Source organism: Dysidea avara, chromosome 10 (genome assembly GCF_963678975.1).
Source record: "Dysidea avara chromosome 10, odDysAvar1.4, whole genome shotgun sequence".
Classification (NCBI taxonomy): Eukaryota; Metazoa; Porifera; class Demospongiae; order Dictyoceratida; family Dysideidae; genus Dysidea; species Dysidea avara.
Window position 1 is genome coordinate 2,299,616 of NC_089281.1, and position 17,143 is coordinate 2,316,758.

Sequence of the window (17,143 nt, forward strand, 5' to 3'; positions counted from 1 at the left end):
CACCAGCAGAGGAGTCTTTTTGTCTATCTAGAATGCAATCATCTGCATAGAAGTGGCATATTGAGGTGATATAGTTAGGGATGTCATTGACATAAAGTAGAAACAGCAAGGGTTCCAAAACTGAGTCCTGAGGCACACCACTCACAACATTAGCCGTGCTAGAACAACTACTGTACCACCACAAATAACTGCTTCACATAGATTCTACTGTCTGTTGCTGGAAAGCTCATCACAGTCTTTATAAATGAAGCAGTTATGGAGTACCTTGTAATAAAAAGAAGGGTCACAAGGAAACTTGCTGTACCAGCTTTCTCACAAACCATTAGAATGCAGAAATATCCATATAAGGCTTCATGGGAGTATACATAAAAATGTTTGTGGGTGCCTAGCTAATTGTCTGGATTGCACAATAGAAACCCAAGCTGTTTACCACCACAGGCAGAGTATAGCAATGAATACATGCACATGTTGTTGTAGAGTAGGTAAATGTACACCTTTAACTATAATGCAAATATCGGATCAACTATCGGTTATCGGCTTCTTTTGGTGGCATGAATATCGGATATCGGTAGTCTACATGCCAAAAACCCATATCGGTACACCTCTACAATCAACACAACCAGCAGCCCGGAGAAGCCTGCAGCAAGGATCTGCTGGGCCAGTATGCTGTTTCTGTGTTCAGGTAAGGGCTGGTACAGATTTCCAGGCAGTAGATCAAACGTCGCATCTTTGAAAGCGTTGCAAGACAACTGCAAGATCCGAAGCAGCATAACACAATTCTGCTGTAAAAAAAATCGCTGCCATAAACAAAGTAACCGGCCAAACAGAACGCTATCAGTCTCTGCTGGGCCATGGCACTCAGTGGAGTGCAGCAATTCCCATAGCAATGCCAGGTACGCTTACTTTTACTGGTGTCCGGAAACCCCAGCCACATAAATTTTTAGTATTTTCTCAAATTGCACGTTTAGACCATTCTTTCTTCTAGCACCTCACACTTTACCACTCACAAATTATACCACTGATAGCCTATTTCATTGGCTACAATTCGACACCAACCATGTTAGAATCCGTTCTTCCGTTGAGGAGAATTAAACAATTTTCTAACACATGTACAAACTTTGTCCGGAAACGCCCGCCCTTACCTTAGTCACGGGCAATCATTCAAAATTTTGAATGCCTATCGATACTTTTTGAGAAGCCCATAAAACCAGTCTAACAACGTGAAAAGTTTTAAATAAAGGTGAAGCCCTTCATATTTAATGTTTTTTATATAGCTACAGTTTAGTTTGAGGCAGGTGGAACAGTACAATTTGTTGTAGCAACACAAGTAAGGCTCAGCTCCAGCTGTCACTACCATGTTTTTCCGCCGCCAAATACAGCAAAAGCTGTAGGCTCTATTGGCATTTCTGGGGCATAGTGATACTGTATATTAAATTTATTAGGTCCTGTGGAAGCGTTTTTGGCGTGTTTCTTCCCAGTGACTCAGATACAAGCCTTCAAAGAGCTTGTTTCGCTCGAAAAAACTACTAAAAGTTCAATAAAACGTCTATACAACTATTAACTTAAAAAATCGCTTCCATAGGACCTAGATATTTTAGTTGTTTAGTCACTTGTGTTGAAATTATAAGGATTCATTAATCTGTTAGTCTGGTTTTTGGTAGCGCGTTTTTTTATAAATCATTGCTCTATTGTGGGCCACACACCCAAGAACAGTCGTTGTTCTGCAGTAAAAACAAACAAGCACAATTAGTTGCATTGCTAACACAACACAGTTGAAATTATTTATCCCTACTTGGTTTAAAGCAGGTTTTGTAATTTGTTCCGCCCACGCATTTTAAACTATTCCGTAACACAATTACAAACCGCGGCTGCTGCTAGGGGCTTCTCAAATAGAACGTTCAGTATGTAAATAGAAGACGGAGCAGTGACTTTCGGGGATTTTGTGATTTCTTATAACCTTAACAGTAAGCCACGTAACTACTAAAACCATTTCAACTGTTAACATTATGCCAACATCCCAGGCACAAAAGACTTAGTTTGGTATGTAGCCGCAACGTCCACTCGTTGGAGACCTCAACGAAGGTACTTTGTAGAGCGGGTATTATTATTGTATCGTTGCCAACATGTTGAGAGCAGTGAGGAAGCTAATGACGAAAGTGTTATGTCCGAATATGAAGAAGTCTCGGAACCAGCGGAGACTGGTGATAGTGGTTGCTTTAGTGGGTGTGTATTTCTTAGGAAGACACTCTTCGTCCTTGGGAATTTCTCGCAGCGGAGAGGAGGAGAAAAGGATTTTACGCGGTCCTTTTCGATATTCACAACACCAAGACAACACTGAGCAAAAGGAAACCGCTTACATTGCAGAGAGGGTGCGGGACCATCGAACGAACGCTAGGCCACTACGGAAGGTGGGTTCTGACTCTGTAGATGTTGAAACTGCTGAAGAAGTTTTGCAGAAGCTAGCTGATACTGTTGTTGACCTAGCACAGGGTGATGATGTTGCTGTACTAAGTGACGCAGAGAAGAATAATGTACTAGATATTCGTGTTGAGTATGATTATGATGAAGAGGAACAAGAAACCATAAATGCGTCAGACAACAAAGGCACCAAATCCTCAAATAAACAAACTGCTGGTCAAGAAAAGGACCCGCTTAATAAAGGCATTGACCAAAATAAGGATGGTAAACGAATTAACAAACCAACAATAAAGTTGTCAAGTAGTGAATCTCCTGCAAAAATGCTGTCTTTGAAAGGTCTTGATAACAATGACACAGGTATTGATAAAAACAAGAACAATCAAAATATTGAGCCAAAGCCAAGTCAAATGGCTAGAAATCAAAACATCAAAGGAAATAGCACACCAAAACTTGTGGTCAAAAGTACCGGCCCTGGTGAGAATAAGGCCAGGGATAACATAGTTACCAATACTGTCAAACCAAAACCCACTGTCTTAACTTCCACACTGCCAAAAGCAGCACCTACACAAGGCTCCAAAGTTGCAAGTAAACAGTATGCCTCTACAAATTCTGCAGTAAAACCATTGGAGCTAGCAAGCTCCAGGTTCGCTGGAGGTATAAAAGTTCAAGAAATACTAAAGGACAAGTTGTTTGTGTTAAAGAGTAAGATGAATGTTGAAGATCAATTCTTGAAAATGCTAAAGACTTCTCCATATTCTATGCTGCTCAAGCGAACAGCCACTTCATCACCTGCAAATAACAGCACGTATAAATCTAAAAAATTCAGATACAACAAAGAGTTAAGTGATTCCCTGCCGCTGCTGAGAGATCTACCAGATAATCGAGACATTAGGTTAGTTGCTATTGATCATGTAACAAACTGTATGACTTATTTGCAGGTGTAAGACACAACGCTCTACCTCCAGTAAACTTGAAGTGAGTGTTATAAGTGTGGTGCATTCTGAGTCAGTTTCAGTTGTGTTGAGGATGCTTGTCTCTGTGCTACATCGTACACCATCACAAGCTCTGAAGGAGGTCCTTCTCGTAATGGATGTACCTACATGGGATAAAGGTAGAAGCATTATTTACCTACAGCTATATCGCTTACATCGAACTTTGGCAAGACTTAAAATTGCTACAAACATTGCTATAAAGCTATTGGTACAACAGACTTGATACTAGCTAGCAATTGTGCCCTGCCCATACAGATACATGACTATATTGCTGTATAAAATAACTTAGTATGTATAACTTTATGAAGCATTGAATGCCTGTATAATTATTTCTATATACATAAAAGTATGACTATATTGTTATTAGTCTATTTGTTACAGTATGCTGGGTGGTGAAGTGGGATAAGTATGGAGCTGTTACATAGGGTCACAAATTAAATACAGAGAAAGTGGTTGCTTTTAAAAGCTCAATAAATGTTCAAAAATGTTGATAGCTAAATACCGATGCAAAGGAATTTCTTGAAAATGGTTTCAGTAGTTGTAAAAAATTTAATCTAAATTATGGAATTTCTGTTGTAACGATAATAAATTTTAATACTGGCAATGCCTTAGCATAAGAAAGGTTGCTCTAGCTCTTGCAAAACCCATAAAGTTCACTGATAATAAAAAAGATTTATTAACTGTATATCATGTGTATAGTTGAAGCATTTGGTACATGAGTGTCTTTGTCACACGCAGGTGAAATAATGATGTTTTATTCCATTACAACCAAGTTTCCTATAGTGAAGATTATAAATGCAACAAGCCCATCAATGGGATTAGCCAACTGCATGAATACTGCAGCTAAGAGGGCAACTGGACAAGTATTAGCATTTGTTAGCCCACAAATTGAGTTCACCAACAACTGGCATATTCCTCTACTGGCATGGCTGTCAGACCACCCCAACAATATGGTGGTCCCCATGATAGATACAATAAACTATAAGACATTGGAGTACTCTAAGTCAACAACTCCTGTACAAGTTAGAGGTGGGTTTACATGGGCCCTGGCTTTCCGCTGGAAGGAGATACCTGATGTTGAGAAGCAAAGGAGACAAAATCTTTCAATTGAACTAAGGTGCATGAACACATACACGAAGTATATATACACACTTGTTACACATGCACACTACACATGCCACACACAAACACACACTATACATACATTCACTACATCATAGATCCTTTATACTATGACTACACACACATACACACCACATATTCACACATGGATACACATGTATGCATATACATGTAAACAAACATGCAGTTACTACACATGTACACATACACATGCACATGCACCACTATTTTGGACTTCGGTACATGGTAGCTGCTGTGATAGCATGTTCTACCAAACTAGTGAGAAGCTGGTGCTCTTCACCAGTCCATCTTGTAGAAGTTGTTTAGGTGTGTGGTTCCCATCCATTAAACTTAAGTAGCCTAACCACTGCAACCCTCTGCTCCAGACATGCCAGGGTCAGTCTTTATAAAGCCACACACGCATGCATGCACAGCTTGCACGCACACCATCTGTACGTACATGTGCTCACTGTATTTATGGTTCTATCATTTGTACTGTGAACTTTTAACTTCTCATTTTCTGTCTCATCATACCAATTCTATCCTGTAGAACACCTGTTTACAATGGTGCAATAATGTTAGTACGCAGTGTTCATTACAATAATATGACTGGTGTAAATCAAGCTATAGCTGGTTTTGATGAAAAAGGAGTTGCCTTAGAGTTATCCATGAAGGTAAAGCAAACTTGCCTTGCATGATTGTACTATCATTAACTTTACCATTGATAGCAATGGATGTGTGGGGGCATGCTGCAAACCATTCCTTGCTCAAGAGTCGGTTACTTGTATAGTACGGAGAGCCCAGTCAACATTGAACAGCTAAAAAATCGACAAATTATTGCCGAATCACTGATGGACAATTACAAGAAGCATTTCTATGGAATTCATACTCATCTTTACAGGAAAGAAATATTGCAAAGTTTTGGTGAAGACATTCAAGCAACCCAGGACTTGAGAAAAAAGCTAGGGTGCAATTCATTTAAATGGTATTTAGATGAGGTGTACTATGATAAGAAAGAGCCAAGGATTGACAGTCAATATGGAGGACTGGTATGTGTGTAGCCATACACATGTGCCTGTATGTATTTGTCAATATTTAGCGGATCATATTTCTGCTATCTTAAGGTGATGAATATATAAGTTAATTTGGATTCATCATGGCCCATGAAACTAATTCCCATATCCTAAAACATATGCATGCATTCATTGAAGTAGTTAAAGCATTAACATCGGGAGTGTATACATTTAGAGTGTCACTTTATCATAAGAAAAGTTGGTAATGTTTATGGGAACAAGTAGTCTGCATGATATGTCCACTCAAACATAAGCCTGAGAGCCTCAACAAGTGTTGTATAGTATGTCTTCTATCCAATGGTTGTATGGTACTGGAACAAGCATCACTTTTGTAAAATTTGCTAACGCACCTGGTGGGATATTTTAATGCCTTCTTCCTCATGTACTTGTTCTGGATATGCTACATAATATGTAATGAGAGACTGTGCAACTGGACTGTATCAAGAGATATTCACTTATTGCCATACTTCCTGCTGTCCCTTAATTATGAAGTTCTCAAATGTATGGCTTGAGTTGAGATGCTAGAGATGTCTCTGTTTTCAGATAGAATTACTGCACATCAACATATGTATCCAATAATGGCTTCTGTTTTATAGTGATGAAGCAAGTGGCTTCACCAACAAAGATACTATAGTATGTGTTAAATTAACCTGATCCTCATAAACTCATGGATGATGCAATTACATGATCTTGAAATTCGGTGCATTTGTAGCACTGCTTGACCCACTAAAAAAATTTCAATATATTTTTGTTGAAATGCACAATATTTACAGCACATATACGTGCTATACTTTTTGTGTAACTGATCATGAACAGCTGTAGACTGAGCTGTAGGGTGGGCTATTCTATGGTTCTAAAACAGCATTAGCTAAACAAATGAATAAAAGCATGCACAGATTTAAATTAAATGATTATTTTCAAACTACCATAAAGCAGCCTTTTACGTCAAGTCCACCTGTGAATTTTTTCTCAATTCCCAGGTATCTATTTATAAAGAAGACTTATTTTCACATGTCTTGATGTCATGCATAAGGCCACGGATGCTAACTAACTTATAAGTAATTGATTCTGATTTAGGCCCACCTCATGTTTTACCCGCTGCTTCATAGAATCACTGATTCTACACTGCTAGCAATTGCAGTGCGAAAGAATTTTTAGCACAGGAAATGTCTTGCCACTCAAAAAAGGCTACTTGATTCACGTAATAGCCTTACAGCCTCACATTTAGCTATACCCCTCAGCATAGTGCAAAGTGTCCAGAATAGAGGAGTCCACATGCAGCATATACATGTGTCATTAAAGTTGATTATATGTTTCTGGTCCTACCAATTGACCAGGTGACCAGGCTTTTTCTTTGCAACTTTTTGATGTGGTATACACCCTATTTGAAATAGGGAATTGTAGGGAAAGAATAAAGTTAATGACATGAAAACCTTTCAACAGATATAAGCGATTGCACAATTCGTTCAGCAAAATAATGACCAAGAAGGGATATAATTAACTTTTAATGTTTTTTCACATTTTCTGTAACTCTGCCGTTCAATATAAGCAATTGGTATATGATTATTATTATTCCATTATATCTGAGGTTTTTTTCAGATTACACAAGCCAGAGGAACTAAATTGTGTGTAGATGGAGGAAGTTACATTGCTGGAAGACAAGCTCTTTGTAGGCCTTGTTACAATGGAAGTTTCACCCAGGTGAGATCAAATTTATTGTCGTATATTAAGTATTTGTGTGTGTGTGTGTGTGTGTGTGTGTGTGTGTGTGTGTGTGTGTGTGTGTGTGTGTGTGTGTGTGTGTGTGTGTGTGTGTGTGTGTGTGTGTGTGTGTGTGTGTGTGTGTGTGTGTGTGTGTGTGTGTGTGTGTGTGTGTGTGTGTGTGTGTGTGTGTGTGTGTGTGTGTGTGTAGTGGATATGCAGTGGTGTATGTGTATTGCGCATGCGTTTGAGAGGAAACAATTAATATACCAATCCTGCTCCTAATTTAACCAGCAAGATTTATGTACTGTATAGAAAGTAAGGAAACACTTTGTAACCAAATCTTAACACATGGAGTCATTCACCAATACTATAGTACAGGTGAAACAATAGTATACCAGAAGCCATATATATGTGTGCATGTACTGTGTTAGCAGCACTTCTATGTGTAAGGAAGAATCTTTATTGGCCACATACACAATCATAGCCTCTTATTAAGTTACTATGGCGTGCACATTGGCTTTCAGTGCATGCTTGTGATATTTCCATATAATCATGGCAAATATTTGACAAATTGTGTGTCTTGTTAAACTGTGTATGTTGTAAGTATGGTATAAATTAGCACAAGGTGTGTGGTCAAAATACTAATATGGCATAAAGCCAAGCACTATTAGGTTAAGACCGGCACACCTAAATGCTATTTCCTCTAGTGCTCAAGTGTATCAAATGCGTAATATGGACTAAGCAAAACTTGGTTACCAGCTTGTTGTAGTTTTGAAAGTTACAACTACACAGTTGTTTAAATATGGAAGAAGTCCAGTACTTGTGAATGCATAGTTGAGTGATATCTTGTATCTTGACATGTGCCTATTACACCACTGGAAAAATATATAGCTAGTGGAATTAGGGAATACTCCACAACAATTGGATGAGTTCTAGAATTATAATTGATGTATAATGCAAAATATAAAATTGCTCTAATAAATAAAGTAGTCGACTTTGAGTCCATAATTCTTAACACAGCAATCACCTATATAGCAAATTAATATGCTTATATGTTTTGCACCAATTATGGGAATAAGTTTGAAATAATTATTTGGTGTATAAAAGAATTGCCAAAAGAATATTTGGAAGATTTTTGAGCATAATATAGACATACATCTATTATTATTGATATAGGGTAATGGCTGTGCTACAAGTTTATATAAGGAATTGTGCATATACTCAGTTTTCAGTGGCTGCGGAAGGTGGGGACTACAGGGACTAAAGCCCCCCCCCCCCCCCCCCCCCCACAACTTTCAAAAAGCAGGGGTAGAGCCCCCCTAATGTGTTTTGTGATGCCATAAGATGTATCACATGATCAACACTGTAGATGCTTGTAAGCATGCTTACAGGGTCACTGTAGTGGCTAGTAGCTCAAGTATTTAATGCTGAATTATAGCAATGCTTACTTGCTTTATTACTATTTATCTAGCATTACTGTGATTACAATCATTGGCTAAAACTGCCTCCAGATTCAATCTCATAGCACTTAATTTTCAAAAAATTTCTTGGGGGGCATGCCCCCAGACCCCCCTAGAAGAAGAACATGCAAAAGCATGATGTTCTGAGTGCACTTTGCATACTGCAGTGCATGTATAGCCACAATAGCTATACTCACTCCCCAAAACTTTTCATACCTTCCTCCACCACTGATTTTTGATTGTGATTGCTGTCATCAAAGTCATTAGCATTAACACTAGACCAGCTGAAATGTATATCATCTTCTGAATGATGACACAACCATCACAAACACTACAGTACTCATATTTGATTCCATTAATCACCAAAGAATTTACTCCTTGTAACTATAATTATAATCATCAGGAGAAATAATACATACTACTTGACCATTGTATTAGGGTGACTGCTCTTAATCAGCTTGCTCAACCAGTTTCTGAAAAGGTTTAGAAACCCTACCCCCCTGGGTGGACTGTTACTAACGTATAATATATAAACTTTGCTAATGCAAGCTTCAATGCATCTAAAAGGTCCAATGTTATCTTCTCAGTTCTATCGCCAAAGAAACTGCCTCACCTGCCTACATTGTAGCTACGATAATTCTATAAACCTGATTCGTATTGCAGACATAATGTTGTTGTAGTATCCATTGATCCACCCACACACCACATGTATTTTCACACAGTAAGAGAGTTTATAAACTATACCCACATGTGGTTTATTAACTTGGACAATTTTCTGCTGTTTCTGCCAAAATGAAATCCCATTAAAATTATTACCATTACTCCAGTTTCCCATGACAGGGCGGCAGAACCAGGCAAATGCCTACCCAACTTTTAGTAGTAACTATTAAGCCATGTTTCAAGTCCATAGAAAGCAGTCTGGTTGCTCTGATTTTCCAGGATTACTTTTCACTCAAGACACTTTAATAGAACAACCATCCTAATAGAGCAGTCAGTGACTAAAAAAAATGTTTTAGCAGTTATCCTATTATTTCATAGATGTGAAATTGTCTCCAGATATTCAAACCAATTTTTCAAAATATTTCTGGGGCTAGCCTAACTGCACAACTATGATGCTGGTGGTGGTCATAGATGTATGATCCCACAGTTGCCTACCCAACTTGTAGGTGCTTCCTCCACCCCTGCATGACCAATGTCAGTAATGAGCAACAATCCACCTAATATGGTTTAACATCATACTATCAGAATGTAATTATGTATCACATCAGTAGTAAATATCAATGCTAACACTGTATAACAGTATAACGTGCTTGATGGATCTTGTAGAGATTTGAGCTGGACTTGAAGGGTAAGCTAACCTTTGATGAGGACCTCATATTAGGACAAAGAAAACCAAAGCCATCCCCTGGAGATCCAGTCGAAGTGTTGAAGAAGAGAACAACGTCCAACAAGCAAGAATGGATGTACATGAACAAGGTAACCACCAGCTTTTGTACACTGTATCTCTATGGCAATCATTTAAGTTTACTCTTAGGCCACATGAACTTAATTATTAGTTTCTCATATTATTTATTATTAACACTTTACAGTGGCCAGCACTGAAGGTCTCATCCTCCTGTACTCAAAATAGCAGAGGGCGGATTTTTGTTGTATTTTTCACTAACTAGATAGCTGAATTGCCTAGCTAAAATGACTCAAAATGCAATTTTTTAGAGACTGCTCTAGCAAGGTCCCAACTATAAAAGATGCTAATTGGCCTCCCTTAGCCACCAGTGGTACAAAAAATCCTTAATTTAATGAGGTAAGAAAATTGGCAATGTGGGTGGGGATGAGAAACTAATAATTAATTTTACGTTGCCTTACAATAGACAAATTCCACAATATAGCTTTGTAGCATATAGAAATAACCGTTGCCCCTAGCAACCTGAATTTCCCATTATTTGTAGGTGATAATGTCTAAAGTAACTTCTCCATATTTTGAAAGGATAGCATATATATGTCATACCATATGACATTTTGAAATTTATAGGCTTGAGTACATTATGCTCTTATTATTCTTTCTGGCAATTCTTTTTTTATTCACCTGTTATTCCCAAAATTATTCCCAAATATTCCTGGAGTAATGTCTGGAATTGTAAAAGTCAAATGGATATTCTTCTGCGGCTGAAAATATAACCACTTGCAAGCATATAAACTATACCCAAAGATCGAGATACTCTAATAGAGCAGTCACAACTAAACTTGTCTGACTGTTCTATTAGGGTAAGTGACTGCTCTATTAGAGTATCTCGATTTTTTTGCCCGATTTCGTGCTAGCAATGATTGTGGATGTTCCTTTACGAATTTTTCTGCGATACTACACGAAAAATATGTGAATTATAATTGATTATTCCGGAATTATATATCCCTGATTATTTTTACTACTGATTATTCCAAAAATTATTCTGGCATAATGTATGCATGCCTAGAAATTTACCTATACACATCTATGTGAGAGGGCTGCAGTTGCCCCTTCTGGGTAATCACAAAATGAGGTATTTCAACGTATGCAAAAACCAAAAATTCAAAAGTACATATATCTCAATTTTACATAATTGGTAGGTGTAAATGTCAACAATAATCTCTCCAAGTTATTATTATTATTACTCAAAATGTCATATCTCATGACTTATATACGCTATCGATATCCTTTTAAAACTTGGAGAGGTGGCTTAAGACATTGACACCTACAAAAATTTAAGTTGCTAGGGGCATTGGTTGATTTTCATTATTATGAAATGTGTCCATTACACATCATGTATTTAAAATGGACCTGTATAATAGAAAGTGATATGTAAACAGCTAACTTATTAAATTAGTAACTAATAATAAATAAATTATGTATGTACAATACAGTAGCATAGCACAAAAATTGACATTTTCTAATACTTTCCTCACAAATTGCATTCTTTGTGACATTTATTTTGTGATACATGTAGTGCCACCACAGATTTGACCTTTGGTGGTCTTCACAGCCATTTTCATTGAATGTTCATCATTTTTGTCTTTATCTACCTGAGGCTTAATTTTACACTGTTTCAAAATTAAAAGTGTCCTATAGCTAGAAACAACATAACTTCACAATTCAACTATGTTTTAAGTGACATTACTCATAGATCAACATTTTTAAAATATATACTTTAATTTAAGTCAGTGAGTAGTGAAATACTCTAATAAAGATTATAGTTGATCATTGATTTAAGAATATTACATGAAGTACTGAGGAGTATATATAATGTATGGTCATGAAAATTCTTGAGCATATTTGAATGAGGATTATGTGAAAATGTTTCGGGAAGTTTGCAAGGAAGCCTAGTACAATATTAGTCTCGCGGCGCCCGACCCTAAAAAGAGGGTCTGGTGAAACTCTGTACAAAAAGTTTGAGCTTTGGAATGTTTATTGGATGATGTTTACGTGTTGTGTAAGTACACTGTTTACGTCACAACATTCATTCAACTAGATCCGCTTACAACATCACCAAACTAATGGTACTACTTTATTTATTCATCTATGATTCTGCATTAAAACGAACCCAACAGAATTGTATGGCCGTTTTCTCAACAAATTTAAGCGGCAAAGTCACCAGATGTAATTAACCACAAGCCGCGAACCTTTTGAAATGTATGCATTACATAATCAATTTGAAATGGAGCTTCCAACATTCCGACAGCACCAAACTTTTTGTACACAGTTTCACCAGACCCTCTTTTTAGGGTCGGGGGCCGCGAGACTAGTATTGTACCTGGACAATTAGCCACAATAAAATCTTTAATTTCTATATGATCATGACTAAGAGCCTTTAATATTTATACTGATCATGATCAAGAACCTTTAATATCTATACTAGATCATGATCAGATCAAAAGGCTTTTAAAATTCCTTTACCTTCTTGGCTACATGCACAGTCATGGCTATCTAAAAACTTAAAACATTATAACTTATTTTTGACAGTTTTCCCATTTAGTGCACATGTCATCTCGGTTATGTATGAACTGTGACAAGGGAAGACTGACATTAGCAAAGTGTTCTAGCAGTAGTTTGGATTATACACAAACATGGAAGTTTGACTGGAGAAAGACAAAATGATATATTACTAAGAATTAATTAATTACATTGTTATATTATTTTATTGTATTATTATTATGTATAAAGAATTTTTTAAATTAGGTTGTTATGTGTGGTCAGATTTGCAAAAGAGGGGTCTTCACACACATCCAATTACTAATTTTTGATCATGCATAACTTCTAATTCAAATTAGAATTGCCATGAAATTTGCATTGGTCAGTAGTGAGCACCAACGTGTAGTGGAAAATTGTTTGTGTCTTGATTTTTTCGTCATGGCATCTATACAGGGTATGTCATTGCTTTGCATCGCATGTACTGAAGATGTGTTTTGTGAAACTGATTCTGTGCTGAGCTGGTTGTGAGTTACAGCAAAATTTAGAATTTAGATTGACTGTAAATATTGTGCCAGGCATTTGAACAAAAAGATTTTGGTTACTATTATATAATAGCTTCTTAGTCCAGAGCAGGATTCAACATTTTGTATCATGTGTCTGCCACCCGTGTCATACCATGCAGCAAACTGTCCCTGACATCTGTAGGACCAATTGCAACGCTGGGTAATAAAATCAAAAGTAAGACACATGAGGCCTTATTGGGCTATATAAAACATTTAATGAAAACAATAAGTTTTATGGTAACAGATTGTAATGGATATAACTCCCGTTGTGAACTAACATGATCAAACAAAAGCATTATTATTGTAGCTATTTTACTTATTAGTTACTGTACATTATGACATGATAATAACACAAGTGTGCATGTGTTCATCACATGCCACTGTGTGTGTGTGTCTGGTTTCGTAAAATTATTTTCATTAAAATGTGCCTGCCTGGAAGCTTAATACAAGTTCTACTGGTATATGGCCTGTATTTCAATTTTTTTTTCATCATGGCATTTAAACATTCAAGGAATCTGTCTGATAGATGAAGTGCAAAGAGTTGTTTTATCTACTCCAGCTGTCTACAGCATAAACTTGGGAATCAGCTACTGCAATTGAAAAGTCATTTTAAAACAGAGATCTGTGATTGTAATAACAAGTAGTACTCATAATGTATTTACCAAAAATTTGACTAAAAAGCAATGTACTACGAGATAAACTACACATCTGACAATTCTTTTAAACTACACAATGATTACAATAACTCTATGTACATAATAAAATCCTGATGGTGTTGTGCGGGTGTGGAAGGTTGTAAAATCATTTCCTTGCAGTCTGTAAATCAAATGAAAAATACTACTATACCACACACATTCAACCACACTACAATGACACCACATAAACCACATGTAGTTACTCAGTGAAATGCCACATTGTCTCATGTGACTGCTGATCACTAATTAAAAATGCACACTACGAGCAATAGATGTATGGTGTCAATAATCAAAATTTTGTTCTGGATACTAAACATTAAGTGTTCCAAAATTTTTGCTCTGAATCTTGAAATCACACAATACATTGAAATTATACTGCAAATTTTGAATTGCTGAACCATTGGTATAGTTTTTGCTGTGATAATGATACATATGTAAGTTTCTAGAGAAGTGCAACACTAAAGCATCTATATAGACAATGATGTAATGTAACCCACTGCATTTCCATAAACTTTAACTAGTAGTAGTAACATATACCCTGGAGGTTTGTATCCAATTTTGTAAACACAGTCTCTGGTCAAAATGTTTGCACAATACTGTATGATATCATTTATTATTATGCTAGTGGACCTTCAGTATACACTAGATTTTAAGGACTACTAATGTTTATACTGTACGTATCTTGTTGTGTGCACGCTATAAAGCAAATAACAAATAAATAAATAAATATACAGTGCTCCCTTGATTAATCGAACCTCTATTATCCAAACACTTGGCAATCCGAACAGCAGAAATGACTGCTCTATTAGAGTATTTTATCTAACATGTGTATGTTCTACAGAGTATTTGAACAGGACTCTGTAAATGGGATTTGATAATCCAAAATTTTTGATTATCTGAACATGTCTTGGTCCCAAGGGGGTCAGATAATCAAGGGAACACTGTAGCTATTCTATGGTATAGGACATGTGTGGATCAGAGGTACCCATTTGCAGCATGGAGGAAGTTATATATGCTAGCAGGCATGTACCAAGCAAGGTATTCACAATTGTTCAACCTATTGACGGTGATGTTACTTTAGTTTGGGTAAAATCTTGTGGTCACTTATTATACTGAGTGCACAAAGTGATTGCAGTGGGTATTCCAATAGCAGAGAAGTATCTTACTGTCTTAGTAGCTAATATATTTGCTAATATGGTGGTTTTGAGTGAAGTGGTTACTAGTGGTATCAATGGCCAGGGACATTGTTAAAGCCAAGAAGATACTATACAGTATATGCACAACAAACATACCAGCATTTGCAACTTGAACTGTATTTTTCTGCATTCCTCTGAACCAGGAGGAACCCTACTGAAATAAGCCTCCAGCCTTTTCTGATCCTTTATCTGACTAAGTAACTGCATAACACAACATTAGATTGAATTACCAATGGAATGTATTACAACATTAATATTTATAAAAGGTGGAGAACAATCACCTAATGTATTAAACGTTGTATCTATCAGATTGCAGTGAAGTTTAACTCATTTCCAGAACCAGTCAGCTTTTTAAAAATTGAAAAGACTCTAATAGAACAGTCAACACATAAAACAACTATTCTGGACAAAACTAAAAGTGACAATGAAAATATTGCTAGAGTGTAGAGGGATGTACTTTAAATGTATACCAAAACGACAATAAACAATAGTCCATCCACCTACAAATATACCATGACCTGCCTGAGTACCAAGCAATGCAACTACACTGTATATTACCTAGTCTGGCACTCCCTACTCACATGACATGGGTAAGTGTCGCAAGGCTCCTTACAGCATTTACGGGCTCCTAGTATAACAAAGTTTCCCTCCAGCTACTTAGCGGTAACTGGGTTCATGGGGATGATAATTTATATAAACTAAAAATGCAGTGACCATCCACTATATTTCTTAGATCCTCCCACACATTGAGGTACATGTATGTGTGTATACAGTACTATTATACAGTATACAGACTATATACTATTTGACAGTACTACTATTATACAGTACTATATACTCACATCTATTGCTGTGTTGTGCATTTTGTAGTCTGTGGCCAGCTTTATCTTTTCTTCTATATCACTAACTTCATTAAGGTACTTCATCCTCACCTGAGTTATCATAACAATTGAACATGTAAAATATATACTAGTATGTGCATTTAAGCCAGGTAAAGTTGACTTGCTGTTTCTCATCACCCGGCCATGTCACCCTCCACCTGTCACCTTTAATTTCATTACTGCTAAAATTGATCACGTGCGCTAGTTTTCGATGTTTAGACAAACTAGCTATCATTTTCAGCTAAGAAAACTGCTCCAGAAAGATGGTAGTGACTATACGATTGTGGGTGACTTCCTTCATAATGAATAATGAAAAAAAGACTGTCTGCCCACATCAAAATTAAGGAAGTTGCTGATGAGAAACTGGTAATCTACTTTACGTGGTCTTCAGTGTGTCGTTAGTATACTATCTGGATATGTGTATGTCACAAATCATTTCCCACAGAAAACTTTTGGTAAAGCACATGGCATACAAGGAGAGCTACCGACTTGGATTGAATCATCGGCAGAACAAAATGAGTAGAGTTCCTATTTAAGAAGTCATTCATTCAAGCATGCATCACAAAATTTTTGAAGGAATTTTTTTCTCAAGAAGACTACAGACTGAAATACACTACTTGAACATGTTGTAGTGACATTGTCACTGATAAGTTTAAGCAGAATATAGACACTTATTAAATGAATGATTTGTACTGATCACATCCAATAGGCATCTGCAATCCTGCAGTTAATTAGTATTTGTGGGTGCTTAGTGTTTTGTTTCCAGGTGTATGGGAAAGTGCACGTGTGTGTATGTGTGTGTAGCAGCCACAGGCTCATGTGCTTGTGTTTTAACAATACATACCTCCTCTGGAGCATTGTGTTTACACACAAACTTCACTACATTCTTGAAGCCAATAGGACACTTCAGTTTAGAACCAAATACAGCCTACACAAACAGCAATACATAACTTATATGCAATACATCATACTGTCAAGATGAAATACATGATACCCAGAATTCAGAATTTCTAGTTCAACTGAACTCCCAGCTGATTATACAACCTAGCTGTTGGGACAGTAACTGCATGCGGAATCTATTCTGTCACCTGGCTGAGTG

At 36.8% G+C, this 17,143-nt stretch overlaps 2 protein-coding genes across 5 annotated transcripts in view; one reads left to right on the plus strand and one right to left on the minus strand.

Annotated features, from left to right (window-relative positions):
* Nucleotides 1-1,852: 1,852 nt before the first annotated feature.
* LOC136268547 (polypeptide N-acetylgalactosaminyltransferase 5-like) lies at nucleotides 1,853-16,727 on the plus strand. Of its 4 annotated transcripts, XM_066063923.1 has the most exons (9): nucleotides 1,853-1,964; nucleotides 2,022-3,310; nucleotides 3,357-3,529; nucleotides 4,149-4,527; nucleotides 5,083-5,206; nucleotides 5,261-5,581; nucleotides 7,205-7,306; nucleotides 10,096-10,245; nucleotides 12,761-12,975. In XM_066063923.1, exons 2-9 carry the CDS (start codon nucleotides 2,124-2,126, stop codon nucleotides 12,893-12,895), a joined length of 2,571 nt encoding a protein of 856 aa, XP_065919995.1. In that variant the 5' UTR covers nucleotides 1,853-1,964; nucleotides 2,022-2,123; the 3' UTR covers nucleotides 12,896-12,975. The 4 variants fall into 4 exon arrangements, with proteins under 4 accessions (XP_065919995.1, XP_065919997.1, XP_065919998.1 ...); XM_066063925.1 differs by lacking the exons at nucleotides 1,853-1,964; nucleotides 12,761-12,975 and adding an exon at nucleotides 16,490-16,727 and having other exon boundaries at nucleotides 1,971-3,310; XM_066063926.1 differs by lacking the exon at nucleotides 1,853-1,964 and having other exon boundaries at nucleotides 1,971-3,310; nucleotides 12,774-12,975.
* The window catches only part of LOC136268548 (spermatogenesis-defective protein 39 homolog), a 35,737-nt gene continuing 32,489 nt past the window's right edge, over nucleotides 13,896-17,143 (minus strand). Inside the window, exons 16-19 of the mRNA XM_066063927.1 lie at nucleotides 16,889-16,972; nucleotides 16,006-16,095; nucleotides 15,260-15,364; nucleotides 13,896-14,088 (exon numbers count right to left, since the gene is read on the minus strand). Of these exons, the coding sequence (XP_065919999.1) occupies nucleotides 14,074-14,088; nucleotides 15,260-15,364; nucleotides 16,006-16,095; nucleotides 16,889-16,972 (294 nt within the window). The 3' untranslated portion in view covers nucleotides 13,896-14,073. The remainder of the gene's footprint in view (nucleotides 14,089-15,259; nucleotides 15,365-16,005; nucleotides 16,096-16,888; nucleotides 16,973-17,143) is intronic.

Bases quoted from the DNA above. Each gene is read 5' to 3' on its own strand.
- LOC136268547 (XM_066063923.1), top strand. From the start codon at position 2,124: ATGTTGAGAGCAGTGAGGAAGCTAATGACGAAAGTGTTATGTCCGAAT. The intron at 4,528-5,082 runs GTGCATGAACAC...TCTATCCTGTAG, and splicing joins AATCTTTCAATTGAACTAAG to AACACCTGTTTACAATGGTG. The intron at 7,307-10,095 runs GTGAGATCAAAT...TGGATCTTGTAG, and splicing joins ACAATGGAAGTTTCACCCAG to AGATTTGAGCTGGACTTGAA.